The 22133-nt window shown below is 38.7% G+C and overlaps 2 protein-coding genes across 2 annotated transcripts; both read left to right on the top strand.

Moving 5' to 3' along the window:
• Window positions 1–687: 687 nt before the first annotated feature.
• On the top strand, window positions 688–10690 carry LOC144013565 (protein ILRUN-like). Its single transcript, XM_077512602.1, has 5 exons — window positions 688–1110; window positions 2858–3012; window positions 5119–5316; window positions 6386–6708; window positions 7972–10690. Exons 1-5 carry the CDS (start codon window positions 953–955, stop codon window positions 8005–8007), a joined length of 870 nt encoding a protein of 289 aa, XP_077368728.1. The 5' UTR covers window positions 688–952; the 3' UTR covers window positions 8008–10690.
• A 1829-nt stretch (window positions 10691–12519) lies between these two features.
• LOC144013562 (SAM pointed domain-containing Ets transcription factor-like) lies at window positions 12520–21353 on the top strand. Its single transcript, XM_077512597.1, has 6 exons — window positions 12520–13034; window positions 14985–15402; window positions 16282–16479; window positions 16606–16650; window positions 19302–19424; window positions 20608–21353. The coding sequence occupies exons 1-6, from the start codon at window positions 12978–12980 to the stop codon at window positions 20784–20786; spliced, it is 1020 nt and encodes a 339-aa protein (XP_077368723.1). The 5' UTR covers window positions 12520–12977; the 3' UTR covers window positions 20787–21353.
• The last annotated feature ends 780 nt before the right edge of the window (window positions 21354–22133 follow it).

The following is a 22133-nucleotide window of genomic DNA, read 5'->3' as shown; positions in this document are numbered from 1 at the left end:
CTCTCTTCCTCTCTCTCTCTCTCTCTCTCTCTCTCTCTCTCTCTCTCTCTCTCTCTCTCTCTTTCTCTCTCTCTCTCTCCCCTCTCTCCCTCTGTCCCAGTCTCTCTCTCTCTTTTTCAGTCTCTCTCCCCCTCTCTCTCGCTCACAATGTGCACAAGCACAAACAATATGCAATAGCGCTATCTGTCGGACACTATAGGTAAGCACATAGTGTAAAACCGGAAGCATAGTAGCAAACATTCGCACTATGTACATCTCAGAAAATTAGAATATTGTGATGAAGTCCTTTATTTTCTGGAAGGCAATTTAAAACAACAAAAATGCCATACATTCTGGATTCACTTGGAAACACTTGCAGGTGTTTCGAGTTAATTCGACGATTCAAGTGATTAGTTGAATAGCCTACCTGATATTCTAATATTTTGAGATAGGATATTTGAGTTTTGTTTAAGCTGTAAGCCATAATCAGCAATATTAAAATAATAAAAGGCTTGCAATATTTCAGTTGATTTGTACGGAGCCCCTCTGGTGTCAGGGTCTGAATATTTTTTTATTTTTTTTGCTAGTCTGTACCCACAGTTTAGTCAACTGTACCCACGGTTTACTAAACCGTACCCACGGTTTAGCACTTCTGTGGCGTTATGTACTACGCATGCGCACGCAACGTTCGAGTGGTTGCTTGACAGCCGTATTAGCAGCGAACGGTTGCTTTTTTTAATTTTTATTTTTATTTATTTTTTAATCTTAAACTGTAGACTAGTTTATGTGCGTGTTTTGTGGACGCGTGCGAATATTTCAAAGTCACATGGCCTCTGTTGTATCAGAGGTGAGCGTTGCGATTGTGACATGCGCACTGGGCACTGTTGTTCACGGTTTTGTTATGGCAAGCGGAGGCCTTCATCTGTATTAGGAGTTTCCTTTTTTAATTTCATTTTCAGGAGGCAAAGTGACAATGGAGGGTATGGACCTGGATGTGGACCAGGAGCTCATGCAAAAATTTAGTTGTATGGGCACAACAGACAAAGATATCCTCATTTCGGAGTTCCAGCGGCTCCTCGGCTTTCAGCTTAACCCCGCCGGATGCGCCTTCTTTCTGGACATGACCAACTGGTGAGCTCGAGGACTGGACTGGGCCTGTTGAGCTGGCTTCGAGTTAGCCATTTGACGTTTGCTAGCTAGCATTACATTCGCGGATGGTTATATATGGTTATATACGCACTGGGGAGGAACAAGTCATTCTTGTGCAGCGTGAGTTTTAGTTCGAATGCTACTAAAATGATTATGGTTGTAAATTACAACCGTACGCGCAAGAGAAACTACACTCTAACTTTCACAGATAAATTTAGATACATATTAATACTGGTATGGCGACTTAATTATAATGAAGACTGTAGTTAGCTGAACGAATAAATAAAATACTGTCCCTTCTTCGTTTGTTTCGATGAGTGCGATACTATTATTTTACGTGACACCGAGGACTCTGTCGAAGTCATAAAAGTGACGTCAATAACTAACTCCCATGTTAGTTTCCCCCCGTAATTCCAATTTAGCGTGGATCATGTAAAACACCCTTATTCCACGTCAGGAAAGCTGTTGGAGAGTACAGTATTATGTAACCTGACAGCCAAACTGAAAATCGTGTCACAAGCCTGAAAATGTTATTTAATGTTACTAGACAGTCTTTGTTTACAGTTTACATAATGTGAAAGCCATTCTGTACAATCTACTATGCATTGTGGCCAAATACTGTTATCACATGTTGTGTCTTGCGAAGCTGTGAGCTAACACAAGTCACGTGATGGCGTGTGAGCGCTCCTCGCAACCAGTTTGCTAAAAATAAAATCTGCTGGTTATGGATGACGCGCGCGTCACGTGAAGCACCCACTCGCCCATTCAGTGGACTGCAACAATAGCAAGTGGATTCAACGTTTACAAGCTCATTTGACAGAAAACGTCTTTCCATCTACTTATAATTACATTTAAAATAATTAGAATTTTAATTCAATGCTGTTTTGTGTAGTCAAAACTGAATTCTCTGTCTGCAACGTCATTTTGCCTTGGAGTAATTACGTCATCTTTTTTTCTACAATTCATCTGGATATCAGATAGTGAATTATGGATATGTAGGCTGCTAAGGTTGTTTAAAAAAAATAATAAAAAAAAGATACCTCCAATTAATCAATACTAAAAATCTAGTATCGATACAAGATATTCCATCAACCCTCGTTTGGATGTCAGTGGCCGTTGCCCCCTCAGCCCTCCTTTGCATGTCATGGCGCCAAGCGGGCTTACATTGCATGGTGGCCTCGCTTGTATGCATTCAATCCTCATGAGCTAACTGACATGGAATTTACATGGAAATTAGGAATGCTACACTCATGTCTACACATGCAGGCTGATGATTTGCTTTCCTTTGATTTGAAAACATGATTTATTTATTTATTTATTTATTTTAATTCTAGTTAAACATTTTGGTCTTCTTCAAAATTATTTTTTTAAATGACATGTTTTGTCATCTACTCCTCGTTCCAGACAAACTTCCTATGCATAGTAAAATATTTAGCAATAATAACCTGAGTCACTGTCAATGTTTACTTCATGCCAAACTACAGCATGTCAGTTAAAACAACTGTTAATGCTCCATTTGATAGTGTGAAAAAGGTGCATCCAAATCATGTGCTGATGGAAAAGTTAGTGTAGAGCTCTGGAAACACTGATGCACTAGTTGAGGGAATTTTTTACAATATGTACCGGGTATATATTTTTTGTCATTTGATGTGTCAAAGATATGTTCCCGGTCAGCACCGAATGAACAACATGTCACTGGTTCGTAACATTTGTCTCCTTTCTGTTTCAGGAATTTACAAGCAGCCATTGGAGCCTACTATGACTTTGAGAGTCCGAATATCAGTGCGCCATGCATGTCCCTTGTGAAAGATGTGACTATTGGTGAAGGTGAATCAGTTCCACCTGACACACGTTTCACCAAGACCTGGAGGATACAGAACACAGGTAGAGCCTAGCAGTCATGTGTCCACCACATATACTATATTTTTGTGGGTGCAAAATGCAGGTTATAGTTATTTTGTGTGCTATACACAGCAATGGATGAATACTGAGTAGTTGGCACTTTTACACCCATTTCTTTCTTCTCCAGGGAATAAATTAAGTCGAATTAAGTTGTTCTGGTGTCCAACTGTCACCATTATAAAAGCATTACCTCAGGTAAAGGCTGTATTTTGAATCACATTTTAGCATTCATAACTATGATGATAGGAATGTTTAAAAAAAGAAAAGAAAATCCCTAATAAGTACATCTTTCTAGCACTTTCCCACAATTTATATTTTTCACAGTCACAGGTGAGACTTGAGCTTATAAAATATAAAATCCCACCCATCCAATCACTCCACCCATTCGGAGACTCACAGCATTGTTCAAATTTGCTGTTTGGTTATTCAGAGTGCCCCAAAAAACGAGCCCAGTGTATCAGGCAGGCAGTACTGATGGAAACAGTTCAAGCACGAGCTGCGTATTTCTTTTCAACATAAGGCTGCGTTTAGAAATGAGTGAATGGGAGGGCAGCGCGCTCTGCCTCTCTGAGCACGCACGCACTCTCAAGAGTGATGTTAAGGCATCAGAGTGACTTTCCTAACGCACCCCATGTTGACTAGGGATGTAACCAAATGACAATATCGTGATATTACAAGATTAGGGCTGGGAATAAAAGTCGATTTGGTCGACCAGAAAAAGTGGTCGACGCAAAAATGCATGGTCGAAACTATTTTAATAATTTAAAAAAAAAAAAAAAAAAAAAAACATATTTGCGGCAACTGGACATTGCCGGGACACCCGGAACTCATATTTTGTTCTGCACGGACACTTATTGCTGACGGACTCCAATTCGCCACTACTAACAAAGATGCTTCTTAGAGATGGTTTGTGGTCTCTTTAGACTGAAAAGGGAGAAAATTAACATTGCTACGTCTTACGTTTGTAATAAAACTGTTCGCATCAAAATCTCTAAATAAATAAGAGCTTTAATGAATTTATTGCCGCCGGCCAGACACACGTAAGATGGTGGGTGGCCCGACGCATATCTACTTCCTGTTAAACAGAGCAATACTTACGAGTCAGGCCACAAGCCGAAGTTTTTTTGTTTTGTTTTTTGTTCCCCCTCACTCGCACTTGCACGGACGCTGGCGGTAGAAACGTACTCACTTCGGACGTTTATGGATTTGAAGGTGATGGAATGGAACTAGGGTGACGGAGCGGGATCTTTAGTCGATTATTATCGGCTATTAGTCGATTAATCGTTGGGATAATTGATAGGCAAGTTGATTCTTAAATAAGTCGTTAGTGACAGCACTACACGATATTAAAATTGTCACAATATCGTCGTCAAATCGCATCTATATATTCCATTTGTGTAGTTATAGCACCCTCTGATGGTTAATTTATTAGTGCAGTTTCATTTTTATTTGGAATGTTTTGGCTACTGTGGCATTTATCTAATATAAATCAGTCATACCAACAAATATATTTAAATTGTTGTTTTTTGCAAAACTGCGAGGTTTTATTTTACACAGTATTGTGAGTTTTTTTTATATCACCAACTTCCCCACAATATTGTGATAATTTTCGTAACGTGAGGTTCATATCATGATATTTATCGCATCGTAATGTTTGGATATTGTTACATCCCTAATGTTGACGGTAGCAAACGTCGGTTTCTAACTACGGAAAAGTTTGTTGTTTTTTTTTATTTAAAATGGTTTACGTTAGCTAGAGTCCCACTCGCAGTGTGGCTAAAGGTAGGATCCTGGTCGGATATTGTACTTTTGTACGTTACGTCTCACATTAGTTGCCATGACGACTACTTCTTCACTTTGTAATTTTTGTTCCTCTTCCATTTCTTCTACTTGATTTTGGTAGTTGGAAATATTTTACCATACCACACCTTCTGAATGTAGCAAAATAAGAATTGGCTGCAAAAAAAAATGAAAGACGGATCTGAATTTTCGGATTCGAACATGTTAGGTATGTATGTAGCAGATGCCACACAAATATAATATCAAGTTAGCACTGCCTTCATGTCTGCCTGTCTGTATGTCTTCTAGGTGCAGAGTCTTGGCCTCCTGGGATTTGCCTGAAGTATGTTGGCGGCGATCAGTTTGGTCATGTAAACATGGTGACGGTGCGGTCTCTAGCCCCTCAGGAAATGACGGACGTGAGTGTGCCCATGCAGAGCCCGGTGTCTCCTGGTATGTACCAGGGCCAGTGGAGAATGTGTACAGCAACAGGACTTTACTATGGAGGTACGCGTATCTATAAAATACAAAGCCATTGGTACTTCTTAGTATCTTTGTCTTATTTTAAAATCCTGAAATAAATTTTCTATGCCGCTTACACACCGTAGTTTTCCATTAGTAGTAGTTTTAAGTTGGGCTGCAAAGATAGATATTTTAGAAGCACTACAACCCCTAGCAAAAAGTATGGACTCACCAGTCTTGGACGAGCACTCACTCAGACGTTTTATTCTGTAGATCAAACTCTGATAAAAAGCATGAAACAGTCGTAAGGTCATTCCAAAATGCAATATATTGGCTTTCAGAAACACTAAAAGAAATGAAGAAATGTGCTGGACAGTAAATGTTACTTTTATAGAGCAAGTGTAGCGAAATAAATATGGAATCACTACATTCTGAGAAAAAAAATATGGAATCATGAAAAACAGACAAAGAAAAAACAATCAAAACACATCACTAGTATTTAGTTGCACCACCAGCTTGCAGCCTCTAAGGCATGGTCTCGATGAGTGACAAACAGTATTCTTCATCAATCTGGTGCCAACTCTCTTTGATTGCAGTTGCCAGGTCATCTTGGCAGGTCAGAGCCTTGCTGTGGACCTTTTTTTTTTCTTCAATTCCCAATACCACAGGTTTTCAATTGGGTTGAGATCTGGGCTATTTGCAGGCCATGACATTGACTGTATGCGTCTTTCTCCAAGGAATGCTTTCACAGTTTTTGCTCTGGGTCATCTTGGAAAATGATTTCATCATCCCCAAATATTTAATATTTTTTTCAATTGAAGGGATAAGAAAGCTGTCCAAAATGTCAATGTAAACTTGTGCGTTTATTGAATATTTAACCACAGCGCCTTTGCCTGACATGCAGCCCCATATCATCAAGGACGGTGGGAATTTTGATGTTTTTTTTTAGGCAGTCCTCTTTGTAAATCTCACTGGAACGGCACCAAACAAAAGTTCCAGTGTCATTGTGAATCCATTTACTGAACTCATTACCAAAAACTTGTAGTCCTCCTATCTTACATTACAGTTAAGATCTGGAACCCACATGTTGGTTTTTGTTCTTTTTTTTTGACAGATATTATTTGGGTGATCCTGAGCGTGGAGGTCGGTGGCCTTCTCGGTGTCACACAGCAGCTTTCATCCTTCCAGGCAGAGTTCAACACGCAACCTCATCGCAACGTAGAGGGAAATTACAACCCCTTCGCCTCACCAGAGAGAAGCAAATGGCCCAACAGCAACACCAGCCTCCACCATGACAGCAACCATAAAGTCTCAGAGGAACACTGGCAGGGAAGCCCGAACCAGTTGCAGCAAGATCAAAATGGACTTTCACACAACTCTGTGGACTTAGTAGCAAACAGCCTACAGAGCAATCTGTCAATAGTCTCTTATAACCAGGTAAGGTGTCATGGGGTCATCCGAGAGATTTGTGATTGGCGCAGCCAGACAGCCTTTGTGCCGTTCTACATGCACCACTGTAACCTTCAACCACAGAGAAGATAAATATTGTCGCTGTCTGACAGAAATATGGTCAATTTAATATTTTTTCACAAATGCATATGATTGTTCTTACTTTGCTCACATTTTCTGTTATCCGTTCAAATTATTAACCAATTTAAAGTATTGAAAATTGCTTGAGAACAAATCTATTATTAACTCTTTTGGACACTTCACAGGATACTTGACTCATTGAGCCATTTTCAGCGGCAAAAAGTTAATATTTTTTCCAGAATGAATTTGGTAACGTCATTATTTTTCATGTACAATTAATACCTTAAAATACTATTTTTTACACTTGCTGTCGACTGAAGATGACATCACCTGTGCCGAGGAAGTAAGTAATGACCAATCATGGCTCAGTTTGCTGAACAAAACCCAGAAAACAGGTGAGGCATGATTGGTCGTTACCTACTTCCTCAGCACAGGTGACGTCAGCTTCAGTTGACTCGACAGCGAGTGGAAAAATTAGTTTGTAAAGTTATTAATTGTACAAGAAAAAAATAATGTAGTTAGCAAATTCATTGTGGACGAAATATTCACTTTTTACTGTTGAAAATTGCTCAATGAGTCAAGTATCCCTTTCAGCTCTCTAGCAGCTGTTAATAAAATAAAATCTTAATTTTTTTTTCAGTCATTCAGGACGATTACAACTTTAATTGATTTTAATCTAATAAACCCAACAAACAATTATTTAAAAGTTTCATTTATTAACAAATAATTCTTGTGCAAAATGTTCAGACAACAATGTATACTGATTCTGAATCAGTTTTAATATAAACTTTAATAGTAATAGTTTGTGCTTATGCTAATGCCACAATTAGTTGTTGGTAGCTATTGTGAATGCGTATTGTAAACCAACCATCCAGCATTCTGCCACTTGTGCAAAATTACAACTCACAATAACATTTGGATGTCACAAATCATAAGAACAGCTTTTAATAATCCAGAAGACAAAATTTGATTTCATGATTTAGCAAATTTTCAACGATTGGATTTTTAAAATGACGATTAATCAAATTAATTCGATTTATTGCCTAATCCTAACGCCACCACTTACTCGTTCCACGGCAGCTTTGTGGCATTATAAATTCTGGATGTTTATTGGACAAAATCCTTGCCCTGTACGCTTAATATTTCCTAACTGTTCTTCCCTCCTTACAGGGTTTACAGGAGCCTTCCCCTTTTGGTCACTTGTAAATCTTGGGACTTGATCTAGAGAAGCTGCAGTAATAAATGCCTCCGGAGCCTGCCACATCGATAAGAGAAGGAAGAGCTTTTATCAGTTGCTGCAGGAAAGTCGGTAATCATTTTTATGCAAAGCGGCTGTACCCTGCAGCGGCACTCTTGGGCAGCAGAGGTCTCTGAAGTTGGATCCACCAACATCCCGCAGCCACTGTTTGGTCACGTGAATGCTAAGTTAAAAAGTAGCGCAATGAATCTTTTGAGTGATAACTTTTTTTTTTTTCTTCTTCTTCTTCTCATACGATTGAATTGTAAGAGTGCAAAGTTGCGTGCATTTGTCAAATTGTGTGTTTTTTCTTGTGAGCGTGTGTACAAGTTGAACGAGATACTTTGGAGGAAAAGCCATTAATTTTGCCATTTTATTCTCCAGTTTCTGCGCTGACTGCCCAATTAATTGATTGATTGGGTTTCTGGAAAGTTTCCCTTTAACAAAGATAAATGACGTGGTCATTACAGAAAAAGCATGTTTTATTTTTGTAACATGGAGTAGTCCTCCACAAAATATGAGAAGCTCAAGTCAGCTAGTGCACTTCTACAAACAAGTCATCCATTGAATTTAAGCAATAGTCACTGAAATAAAATGCACCACAATGATCCTCCACTCGAGGGTGTCGTGTTGACTCCCAGACTGTACAAGGCAACTTCAATGGCTCATTGATTCACATACAGGACTCTTCATGGCCCTCTAATTGGATTGTCCATATTTGGGTTATTCGTCTACGTTTGGATTACAGCTACTAGCTAATACGTGAAGGGCCTCCCCCAAAAAACTTGCTAAGTCTGGTGGTTGGGGACGGATGGACAAAGTTCTGCCCATGATAATCTTTCGGGTTGGGAGATTGAGGATGACAAATTTCATGCCTGAATCATATACAAGTATCATGTTCGTTCAAGTGGGGGTGGCAAAAAAACATCCGGCGATTTACTCTTTGTCATTCATTGATGAAGGGAAGTCAGTGCGCACAAATTCCAAATGATTATTTGGGGGGTGGGGAGGAAAACGCCTCGGGCAAGGCTGACCGTCAAACAGGACTTTGTCAGAACTAGAGCCGTCAAACGATTCCATTTTTTAATCAGATTAATCACATCTTAGAATTTTGCTTAATTAAAAAGGCATTTTTTTTATTCAACATTTTTTGCCTGCCAAATTTGAAGAGCACCTTTTATGTTATTTCTTTCAACATTTAATGTTATAACATCTTCAACATTTTTTGATGCACTGCACATGCTCATCTTTTTTTTCCTTCTGATCAGTTAATTACTTGCATAATTTAAAAAGGGAAAAATATCACCCCAATATTTTGACATGAACAAGTACTCTGAATGGCATGTGCAAACATATTACATGCTTTAATGCATATGTTTATTGCTCAAACTCAACCTGTGCTACCTTTAATGTAACCATCCGCTGTCAGTTAAATGATCATCTGCGGTCAAAATTGATAGTGTCATTAATCCGTGTTAATTAATACATGATTAACTTTGACTTTAAACTAAATCTCTTGCCTATGGAATTAAGTTGGATATCAGAGTAATATTCAATGCCTTAAATTCATTATTAAAGACCATCTTGTGTCTAAATTAGAACCATGGGCTTTTGATCCAATGTCAAATTTGGACACAAGCATCCATTTTCTTCTGGAGCAATCAATTAACCTTGTGCATATTTTTAGAATGTGGGAGGATCCACACAAAAGCCACACGTGGTGGAGATGCAAACTCCGCACAGAAAAGCTGAAATTCCGACCTGCGACCTCAGACTGCGAGGTCGATGTGCTAACGAGTAACCACGCGCTTCACCGTGCTGCCTTTGAAACAACCCATATTATTTACTTGAACATGTATCCTGTTTTAAAGTCAACACTATCCTAGTCATTTCTCCATTGTTAGCTAACATATTGCATGATTTGCTGTAATTCCCCGGTGATGGAACCAATTAATGCATTATATCACTGGTCTGCAGTTTATATGAACTGCAATGCATAATTGTAAACAACCAAATCAGTTTTCACTCTGAAGCGCTTGCACGCCATCTTTCAATTTGAATGTTTTTAATGAATGTAGAGAAGGAAAAACATTTGGAAAAATTGTGAATTAGCCTAAAGATTATAAGGTTGTGTTTGAGTGAATACTATTCTGCTTGTTTGGTTTAATTTGTTGGATGAAAACATCAAAAATCCTTTCGTGACTTTGAACTGACACATTGGTCATTTTTTTGTTACTGCATACTTAGTAGCACTGGACTGGCTGATCTATGCACTGAGTAACGTGACCTCCCGACAGTTGAGTTCTGAAGGGCTAATTTGACTCTGAGTGTCAGTTATAGCCATTTTTAAGAGTAATTTGACTTCAATGCAGCTGTAAGTGTAAACCCCAAACGAGGGTGACCTTTGACAATACCAGCTAACACCGAAGCATGCCACAAAGACAAAAAACAAACAAAATCTCGCAAGAGGTCAAAGAGCAACACTTGTAGTCGCTCTTGGTAATGACTTGTCAAGTTCAATGTGTGTTTATCTTTGAAGTTTCCAATGATGAATCATACATCAGCATGTTTGTGAATGAGGGAGTGTTCAAAGCTTTTTCTCTTGTAAATTTGATGAATGTTTGTATGAATAAATTATCACTGAAAATCGAAGGTTTTTTTTTTTTCTTGTTTGTCTGAAATAGTACGTTTTGTATCAGTCAGTGAATGTTTTGGGGCCAAGGCACCACATTTGTCTTGTGATCCAAATTTGAATGCCTTGCAGCCTTTTGAAAGGCGCTGTTATTGTGGAGGAAGGTGGCAGTTGATTTGCAGGTTTTCAAAGGAAGTCCAAATTTCATTACACATGATGGTGGTTATCAGTGATGTGACTTTCGGCTCTTTCAGGGGAGCCGTTCACGTAAAAGAACCGTTCAAAATACTGGCTCTCGTGTTTTGTTTTGTTTTTAGTAGAGCTGTCAAACGATTAAATTTTTAAATCAGATTAATCACATCTTAGAATTTTGATTAATCATGATTAATCACTGACTTAAAAAGTGCTTTTTTTCCCAACATTTTTTGCCCACTAAATTTGAAGCTGTTATGTGTTAATTTTTTCGACATTTAATGTTATGAGGACGTCTTCAAAAATTTCTATTCACTGCACTCACTCATCCTGCTTCTTCTAATCAATTAATTATTTGCATAATTTAAAATGGGGAAAAAAATGATCTATGGCATATGTAAACATTTATTAAATGCTTTACTTTAATGCGTGTAGTTATGTTTATTGCTCAAACTCCAACAGCTACTTTTAACGTAACGATCCGCTGTCGGCTAAAAAGGATCATCTGCAGTCAATATTAATAGTGTGATTAGTCTGTGATAATACAATGATTAATGCGATAATTTTTTGTGATTAATTAATTAATGCTTTAACTTTGACAGCACTAGTTTTTAAGCATTTTTTTTTGTTTGTTTGTTTTTAGCATTTTTTGAAAATAGCAATGCCATTTAAAAAAAATATATGGAAAAGTCTCAAAAATAACATTCAATTAAGTTTTATTCTCTTGGAACATAAGAATATATAAGCGTGTAGTGTACAACACTTTACATACTTTGACCAGCACGTGCATGTGTACAATGCACCAGCGATATTTTGACTGTTTAGGGGGATGAACGGCTCTCGATAAAGACTCGGTTCCCATCGTTAACGTTGAAGAGCCGTTCAAAAGACTCGATTCGTTCGTGACCGACACATCACTAGTGGTTATGCTATATGTAAATGGATAGCGTTATTGTGACTTGGTCTACAAGCCACCTCTGCCTTGTTTGGCTCATTGAAACAAGCGAGAAATGCATTGTTGCATTGCTATAAAACATTTGGAAAAACATTATTGAGAGAAAGTTTTGGCTTCATGTTCGGAGTGACTTGAACTTGTTATCAGATCTCTTTTTTTTTTTCCCACTCTATTTATTGGAAAGAGGAGTCGGGTTACATGCTTGCCTGCAGGCCTACTGGTCTGCATGTGGCTCCTTTCAACGGCTCCTGTCCAACAGAATTCTACGCGACCTGAGAAAACGCAAATGTGTCTGAGGAGCATGAGAGATGGGCGTCAACTAGATCTCAATTTCTTTATATCTGCAAAAAAAGAAAAAAAAAAGTAGTTTAATAAGCAGCTGTTTAGAATAATTCAACACTGTTGAGTCCAAGCAAACATTGACACAATTTCTTCCGTGCTCCTGCACTACTTGCTCATCGTTGTTGTTTTACTTTCCAATGGTCGTCTTCAACTTTTGAAAACAAATCATCACAATAGGTTCAGGTTGACTTTCCTGTTCGTCTATCAGTATGAGATCAATTTTTATCAACATTAAAATATTTCAAATGAGACCCTAGTGAGGATAAGCTGTTTGATGAATGAATGAATGAATGAATGAGCCTTAAGTGTCCCAACCAGAGCTCCATATTCCCAATGTGTGTCTCTTTGCAATTTGTCCATGTCCTTAGTTTAGAAATGACTTGTTGATAGATTACAATTATGCCGCTCTCACTCGTGAAGTAACTTACAACAACGTTTTAATTTGTGATTTTTATACTTTCAGCTGTGTCTTTTTAAAAATCCTTAACTGCAATTTACGCCTTACTAAACAGTCAGGGACGTTTGGCTACTTCAGTAACTCTTCAGAAATGATAACAGCATCAATTTTGACCAAATAGGCCCCTCCCTCGTTGGATCACACCCCGTTTTCCCACAACTGAGATGTTAAATTACAAGCCAGGCCCTTTCTCCTGAGGGCCAGGTATCAAACAAGGTGTCTCAGTGGTTATAGTAGACTGAAACAAAACAGCTCTCAACCAACAACCACCTCTGTTTGACATACATTTTTTTCCTTGAGGCACGTGAGTTTGAGAGCTCCGGACGAGCGCAAAACCATTTCAGGGAAGTACAGGGAGCAGATGGATCAGGAGAGGAAACTGATCTCCATTGGCACCCACTTTGGACTAAATGATAAGGTAAGAAATTCCAAATACAACTAAAATAACAGTTACATAATTACAGTTGTACAAAATGTCAAATATGCTGTGCAAAACTCCTGAGATTGGCTGGCAATCAGTCCAGCTTCTTGCCCGAAGCCAGCTGGGATAGGCTCCAGCACTCCCGCGACCCTTGTGAGGAGCAAGCGGTTAAGAAAATGGATGGATGCTGTGCAAAACTGAGTTGAAACAAATTGCATTAGAAAAATAAATAAAAAAAATCATGTGCACTACTATATTTTGCAATGTAGTACATTTTATAAACAATACAGAGGCGCTAAATACACAGGTGTCAGAGTCCAGTCCTCGAGGGCCTGAGTCCTGCATGTTTTCGAGGTTTCTCTACTCTCAACACACCTGATGCATTGATCAGGATCATTATTAGGCTCTTGCAGCTTGCTGATGAGCTTAAATATGAATCAGCTGTGTTGAACGTGCAAAACCTCTAAAGGATGCAGGACTCAGGCCCTCGAGGACCGGACTTTGACACCAATAGAATTATTACTAATGTATCTTATTTGCTTTTTATATTATTCTTTCACTGTTATTTCATATCTGATATTTTTTAGGTCAGTTCACCAGCCTTTTTGAAACCGAGCGACTTCTTGACTACTAGTTCATATTTTATGCAGTTGTCATTTGTACTTTTTATTCTACTTTCATACCATTCTGCAACTGACATTATATCCCAGTGCACAGGTGCAATACGACATGTTTCGAGCTGGTCTGTGGCATACTGCCGATTCTATGCACCTTGTTTAGAGAGTTGATGCTTTGCTTATAATTTTGGGGAGGATACTAGACAGTACACTAGATAGTGTGGTTTAGGGGTGTGCTCAAAAAATCGATACGGCAATATATCGTTGCGGGCCTCATTACAATACACGTATCGATACGCAGGCGTCAGAATCGATATTGCTCGTTAACTTTAAATAGGCAGTTAACGTTTGCCTTTGCAGCTTGCATTGTACCTAAAAAATAAAAACCAGCAGCATCTTTGAAGTTAATTGCCTTCAATTGCAAATGCAAAAATTAGCTCACCAGTGATTGGACACTGTGTCTTTCTAAGAAAAATGAAAGCAGAGGAAAAATATCGACATTTATTTACTTAGAAACTTAACATGGCACGTGTCTTAATGGACTAATTTTCCGATATTTTGTTTAAAAAAACGAGATAAAATATGTTACATGAAAAAAAATGCTGTTTTTATTTCCCCACATATTTCAAATAAGCACATTTTAGAGCTGTAATTGTAATATTTTTGCTCATATCGACTCATGGCTATTAATAAATTTTCCTGGTGTGTGTGTGAAAACTGCTCCTTGCTCTGCAGTGCGTACACATTTAGACCAGGCATGCCGCTAGGTGGTAAACCAGAAGAGCTGCTAACAAAAAACATTTTTGTCATCCGTCATAATAAACATATCCTTTTACGTATGACTGTTATTATAAAATGCAAGTAAATTAATGTAAAATATCGGGATACGTATCGCCTTGGAGATCATGTATTGGGCTACATATGCATCGCGATACGTATCGTATCGCGATATGTACTGTATCGCGATGCGTATCGTATCGTGATACGTATCGCATCGCGATACGGTACGTATCGCGATACGTATCGTGCGGTTGGCGGCAATAGCCAGCCCTAGTGTGGTGTGTGCGCTCACTCACGCTCTCTGCTCACAAACACATAGACAGGGGGATAATGACAGAGAGATTGTTTATTTTGCAGGAAGGAATATCTAGAAGAACAAGTTTTCACTGCAACTAAACTTTGGAACGGCAGTCAGTGGTGCATCATGCTCATTGCCATTCACACCCCCAACTAAAAACACAATTGTACCTTGTTTTCTTCGAAATTCTCTTTCCTCATGTCAGCATAGGTTTGGTTTGGTTTAACAGATGTAATATCTTTTCTTTTGCAGCCTTGCATAAGGATGGGGAGTTCAGGTCACGATCACATGGACTCCACAGGATACTCATCTTTCTGCATAAGTTCCCCATCTGACAGGGATGGGATTTGCTGGATGGAGGGGACAGACGATATCAAACCTTCCCGCAGTTTGTTGGGCCTCCCGGAGCTTGGCTGGCATAACGTGTACCCTGCTGGTTATGATGGGTTAGCTAGCGGAGAACTGAGGATTGGCGAGGCTGTTGCTCTTCCTGCTCATTGTTTGGGAAGTCCAGAGCCAAGCCCGCCCATACTCAGCCCGGCTCAGAACGCTCCTACTGATGTGCAGGGTGAAGCAGAGGAATACTGTCTGGAGCAGGTCCAGTCGATGGTGGTGGGAGAAGTACTGAGTGATGTCAACAAAGCTTGCAAGCTGCTCAACATTGCGCCAGGTACAATGACTGGTTTCGTGTCAATTTAAATAGCAATTGGTTGAACTTCAAACACCGCACTGCTCTTGCTATCAATATGCACATACACCTGATGAGCCTCTGGGGACCCGCACGCCTTGTGCAAACAGACGATCCTCGCGGCTCCTTTTTAACTGACAGACTTCAGAATCTTTCGCCGTGACGCTGATTGTTTGCGGTGTCAAAGCACATACGGTATCAAAAACAACGAGCAGCCATGAATCACGTTTCTGCATTTTCCCCAGAAGTGGTACCATTTAGAATTTTCCAGTCATTGCGACTTGGACTCAAGATTCCTTAAAAAAAAAAAAAAAAAATAAAAAAAAACGGGTGCCAGGTTAAAGCTGCACTTTGTAACAATTTGCCCAAAAATATCTTTACAATAGCCTTTTTATTTGACCATTTATGACTGAAACATTTTTTAAATGACTAATTTAACGCCTTAGTTGTTCATAATAGGAATTCCTGCAAGCTTCTGGCCAATATTTTTCAAACTGAATTTGGGTTCGAATTTCCCGCCCTCTGTCTGCAGATGTGACGTCATGTGTGCATTTGTGTATGTGACGAAGGGAACATGCAGAATTTTATTTATTTATTTTCACTTATCTTTAAAATGAACAGATTTTGTCAGGAAACTATGACTTATGGTTGTCTCAATAAAATTTTAATAAACAAAGAAAGCAACATGCAGTTTCATTTTTCAGCCACAGGTGGCAGTAGCCATTCGAAAATTACATTTTCTGCATTCAGTAGCTTGATTGAAAGAACTATTTATCATGTCAATGAAACAATAGCGTATGTCTATGAGTATTTATTTATTTTTTGTTAATATTCAATTCCTATTTGAATTTTCCTCCACAGACCCACTAAATTGGAGCTGCATGCACGTTTACAAGTGGCTGTTGTGGACGGAGCACTTGTACCGACTGCCACAGATTAGCGTGCTCTTCAAGGAGCTGAGTGGAAGGGACTTGTGCTCCATGACAGAGGCTGACTTCAGAGAACGATCCTCGCAGTTTGGAGAAATGCTATATGCTCATCTCGACATCTGGAGATCTGGTAAGAATTGTGGCAGCTGGGAAGTGATACTTGCTGATTTTCCAGGGGCAAACGCAGTGCAGAGAAAGGTGTTGGGTGTGTATTGGAAATTGATATTGAATTATATTTTGTGTCTGTTTCTATTAGCTGCAGCAATGAAGGACCAGTGCCCATCAGAAGACTTTAAGTCAGGTAAGTCTAGAACAGTTTTACAAATTTCTGCATCTATCGACAACAATATACAGCGGTACCTCTACTTACGAAATTAATTGGTTCTGGAAGAAAGTTCTTAAGTAGAAAAGTTTGGAAGTCGAGACGCATTTTCCATGTAAAGGCCCTAATCCGTTCCAAGCCTCCCAAAATTCAGACATAAATGTTTTATAAAGCATAAAAATGCATCAAAACATGTAACAAATACATGTTACAATTAGATTATTGCACAATAAATGAGAGTTGTGCATAATGTAAAAAAACAAAGAATAAAGAATTCACCGTCATTTACCTTTTTAACTGCTGTCCTCATCGTTTTTTGCCCTCTTTGGTTCATGTTCCTCTCTCTCAGAAGTGTTTTTTTTTTTTTGCCTGGTGTTTTGTAAAGAACTGATCCATGGATGTTTGCTTTTTTTTTGTTTTTTTTTCTCATCTTAGTGAGCAAACGCCCGACTGGTGAACACTTTTTCTGGGCGATTCTTTTAAACAAATTCTGAAACTTCGTGGAAACTTCCGGTATGGCGAGGCATCTTTTTCCCCCCAAAAAAAAGGCCCGTCTCGTCGCAATTAAAAACTTACTGTTCCTTCATCAATCACCAATTGTTTGAATTTTTGCACAAATTCGTTGGCCGTTAGTTCATACATTTACGAAAAACTATCGGAACACCTCATGGGCCGCGGGATGAATGATGAGGACGCTGTATAGACACCGATCTAGTATACGCTCATAGATACCCATGGTAGAGGTTCCTCTAAGCCAATGGGATGTCAGAAACATGCACAAACACCGATCTAGTATTTACGCTCATGGTACCCATGGTAGAAAATAGCCATAGCCGAAAGTATGCTGTGTTCGGTAATGTATTTTTACCTTTCGTATCAAGAAATCTCTTTCGTAACAAGAGGCAATATTTTTCCGTTGAGGCGTTTCGTAACTCGAAAATTTCGTATGAAGAGACGTTCGTAAGTAGAGGTTCCACTGTAGTCAGGTTTCCATCCAATTGTTTAGAATTTTTTTTAAAGCAAATTTATTGAAAATGCACAAAACGGACATGTGACTTGACTTGAGAAGGGACTCCGCGCTGTAGGTGGCGGTTTGCACCATCGAGATGACTTAGACTTAGACTGGACTTTATTGATCCCTTTGGGATGGCTTCCAGTAATTTCCACCAGTAATTTAAAAGAAGAAGAAAAAAAACAGGAAACTGCTGCACCGTGAGATGATGTCCTATGAGTTTGCTTTTGTAATTCTTGATAAACCGTAGCGTTTCTTTGCTGTTTTCCATCTAAAATTAATTAATTAATATTTATTAATATTCGCTTCTTTAATTAATTCCAAAAGGATACCTTACTTTATTGTCCGCCATTGCTTTGTGACTAGATCTTGTCGGTGTTTATTTAAAAAAAAAAAAAAAAAAACAGTTTCCATTGTTTTTTTTGTTTGTTTTTTTTGTTTTTTTGATACGCTTCAAAATCCACCCCCTTCCAACCATAAAACTTTTTTTTTTTTTCTTTTTTTTTTTTTGAGAATTTTGGGTCCTTTTTTTCTGAATTTTTAGCATTTCCATTCAGTTTTATTTTCGCGTTTCTTGAAAATTTTAATAAACATGGGTGGATGGAAACCTGACTAATGATTGCTCTACAACCCCAAGTAGGGTAACCAACTGACCCACACAGCTTTTGAATTAGCGGCACACGTGAATTGCGCAATTGTGAATCGTGCACACGCGCTACGAAGCTCAATTCACGTGTGCCGTTAATTCAAATGCTGTGCGCGTCCCACGCCAAGCGGGACAGAGTTGGCCATCCTAACCCCGAGCAAACATTATGGAATCACCAGTCTCAGAGGATGTTTATTCAGTTGTTTAAAATTGTAGAGAGAAAAAAAGCACATCACAGACATGGCGCAAAAACTAAACTTATTTCAAATGACAACTTTCTGACTTAAAACACAAAGAAATCAGGACCAAAAGTCAGCAAAAGTTACTAGTTTAATCGAAGCAAGGGGGGAAATTATCACTCAATTCTGAGGACAAAATAATGACCCTGTAAATTTCTATTCTTAAAAGTGACTCTGTTTACATGCAGACAATATCTGGGTGAAGGTCAAAATTCCACTTTCTAAATACATACTTATTACGATCTCCGTGACGCACGGAGAAACTCATTACGCAAATAGATGGATGTCATTTCCGCTTTTAATGTTCTACGGTCAATAAAAGAAATTATATTCATGTTACTCACAGACAGTCAGCTTTTTTCTGGCTCCAAAAGTGTGGAGAAAGAAGAGAAGTTATGGTCTTATGGTCTCAGTGGCCCTTTGGCGCATTATCTAAAGCCAACAGTGTCAAACTTGGATTTTTAAATGGACAGTGATTTTAAATTGTACTGGCAAATTGGAGCTGTTGTCAAATACGGCTTTTTTTTTCTTTTTCTTTTTTTAAGCTGCTGGCTAAGGTTAAGCTTCTCCTCTCTCAACAGCACTTAGAAACAGTATTTAAACAAGTGAATGAACATCCTCCATAACTGGTTATTCAAATTTTTTTCCCCAGTGGTTGTATAAGGACAAAACTATGAATACTGTGCCTGAGGCTCTACCGCTATTTTATTTTATTTTATTTTATTTTTTTTAGCAAATGACAATTCTTGGTGCAACTGCCCCAGCCAGCCCATCCACTTGTGGCAGTTCCTTCGGGAGCTGCTCCTCAAGCCGCACAACTACAGCCGCTGTATTCGCTGGATCAACAAAGAGAAAGGTAAACAATTGAGAACTGGCATCCAGTATTCCAATTATAGCTGTTTACTTTGGGATGAGACCAAACCACTGGGGCAGTAAAAAAAAAGTTGATATTATCAAGTCATTGTTAATTAGGTTTGATGAAGAGCTGGTCTAGTTTGAGTGATCTAACACCTTTTGAATGTTTACATTTCTACAATTCAAGAAATGGAGCAAAATAACATACTTTTATGACAATTGTTGTTGCAACGGCACCATATCCGTTCCCCAGCTACAGAAACTGGCTCTAGGTGTCATGTGCTGGAAGTTGGATCCCAAAGTGCACACACAAATAAGGTTTTAACTATTTATTCACATCGAGAGGCGTAGAACAAACTTGACTAGACGAGAAACAAAGAGAGTTGCACAGTGAAGTAATAATCCGGCAACCACACACAATTCTCAGTCTGCAGCTACAGACAGTGAATCGATCTGATTGGTTGTAGCAGTTAAAGAACTAAAGGACGACATCACATCACCTAAAGGATTAAAGATTGACATCACATAGCCTAAAACTAGTTGAAACTAGATGATGGTTATATGATGGTTACATCAGTTCAAAACGGACACTTGACCTCACGGTCGTGAACTCAACTTAACAGGTTATGACAGGGGTGTCCAAACTTTTTCATTTGAGGGCCAACATACAAAAAATCAGAAGGACGCAAGGGCCACATAATGTTATGGAAAGAAATTGTGTTAGTCCTAAAAATTGTACAAATAATTTATTTGTGTTTTTGCATATTTAGAAAAATGCTACAGTATATAAACCAAAATTTATTTGTAATATGGCAGTAGGGTTATTATAGTTTTGGAATTTTTCATTTTAGTTAGTTTTATTAGTTTTCAGGGTGGTTCTGTTAGTTTGTATTAGTTTAGTTCTTTTAAAAAAAATACTTAGTTTTAGTTTAGTTTGTTAGTTTCAGTATTAGTATGTTGTTGTTTTTTTTAACGTGTATTACTTGTGCGCAATATTTAAAAAACAGCATGGGAGCTACATCATCTTTTGGTGCTTTTCTATTGGCTGCTGCTAGATGACGTCACTTCTGTGTGACATACTTTCAAACGTCATTATTCCGGTTGATATCAAAATAAATCTACTAAAAATCACACCAAAGACTTAAAACGAAGGACATCTGAAAACTTCTCCCCTCTGTCCATAGGGATTTTCAAAATCGAAGACTCGGCTCATGTGGCCAGGCTATGGGGCATCAGAAAGAACCGTCCAGCAATGAACTATGACAAACTGAGTCGATCTTTACGTCAGTACTACAAGAAGGGCATCATCCGAAAGACAGACGTGTCACGCAGACTGGTCTACCAGTTTGTTCACCCAATATGACCGAGTTGTTTGTTCCGTCAGGATGTCAACAAGTTGAAAAAAAAAAATAACAAAATGGATACGCTGGACATAAGCAGAAGAACTTGGGAGCTCCTTGGCATACTTGATCTTTCCTTTCAGTTGTAAAGACTGCCTATTGAAATGTGCATTTCTGCCTATTACAAGCTCACATAAAAAGGAATTCATTGTTTTATTGTTTTAAGCACACTGCAGACATTTCAAGTTATTTTGTAAGATTAGGCTATAAAATCTGAGTTTCGCTCTACAAACAAAATGGCGGACTGTGAAAACACAAAGTTGACCATTTCTTCTTTCTCCCAAAGATTTGCATTGATGCTTTACAGTTGGTTCTCTGCAAACTTGAGATTAGACCACCTCATATACAAATTGATTTTCACCATGTTCTGCTACTGTCATCAATCAAGTGGCTTCATGTAGTTGCCATTTCATTTATTGAGACAACTGTGATCAGTCTATTTTGTACACTGTATTTTTATTGTGAAAACTATTTATTTTGCATTGACGGACATCAATTTTGATTTCGATGGAACTAAAAAATATGTCCAAAGGACCCAAAATAAAGTGTTTGATTTCCTTCCAATTAAATGTCTTGTCTTCATGCCCTCTGGGTAATATATTTAGTTTGGGTCAAATGGACATGCGCATTGAAAACGACAGCACACCAGTACCAGCATGTCGATATTGGACCTGGGCTCTGGGTGGCGGAGCGGTTACTGCCACTTACCTCCAATGAGTGGGACACAAACCCAGCACCTTCTGCTTACAGAGTGAGTGTGCTAACCACTACAACATTTGGTCAGTGAGGTTCACCAGCGCGGAAATTGTACTTGTCGTTTACACAAGTATCAGCCACGCGACCTGGGGATTCAAGACGGCCAATTGTCATTGCAGTTTGGCATTGCAAATGTGAAGGATAATTGATTGCTTTGAATTCATTTGGTCAGAATGTTTACTGATAAAGGCTACTTTTGTCACTATCCCATGGAGGTCTCAGAGAAAGTGGGCGTGTATTTAGTCCGCAGAGGTGGTGCGGGGGTGGGTCCACACCTAATGACATCACAGAGTGAGCACCCGCTTGTTTTCTCGGTTTGGGAGGGGGTTGATGTTTGGAAAACAGAATGACCTAGAATTTCTCATAAAGCGGTGAATGGAGGAAAACACAAGGAATTAGCATTTTCACATGTCTAAAAGCACCAAAAATTTGATTTTTTTTTACATTGCTGTCCTTTTAATTCTAAATTAGTCTTTTCTTTCACCCAATTTGGACTCATTTGTCTTAAGTTTCTACCAAGGTACAGTACTTTAATCAGCAATGATGCATGCTTC

The sequence above is a fragment of the Festucalex cinctus genome, chromosome 2 (genome assembly GCF_051991245.1).
Source record: "Festucalex cinctus isolate MCC-2025b chromosome 2, RoL_Fcin_1.0, whole genome shotgun sequence".
Taxonomy (NCBI): Eukaryota; Metazoa; Chordata; class Actinopteri; order Syngnathiformes; family Syngnathidae; genus Festucalex; species Festucalex cinctus.
This window is presented reverse-complemented; position numbering and strand designations above follow the sequence as displayed.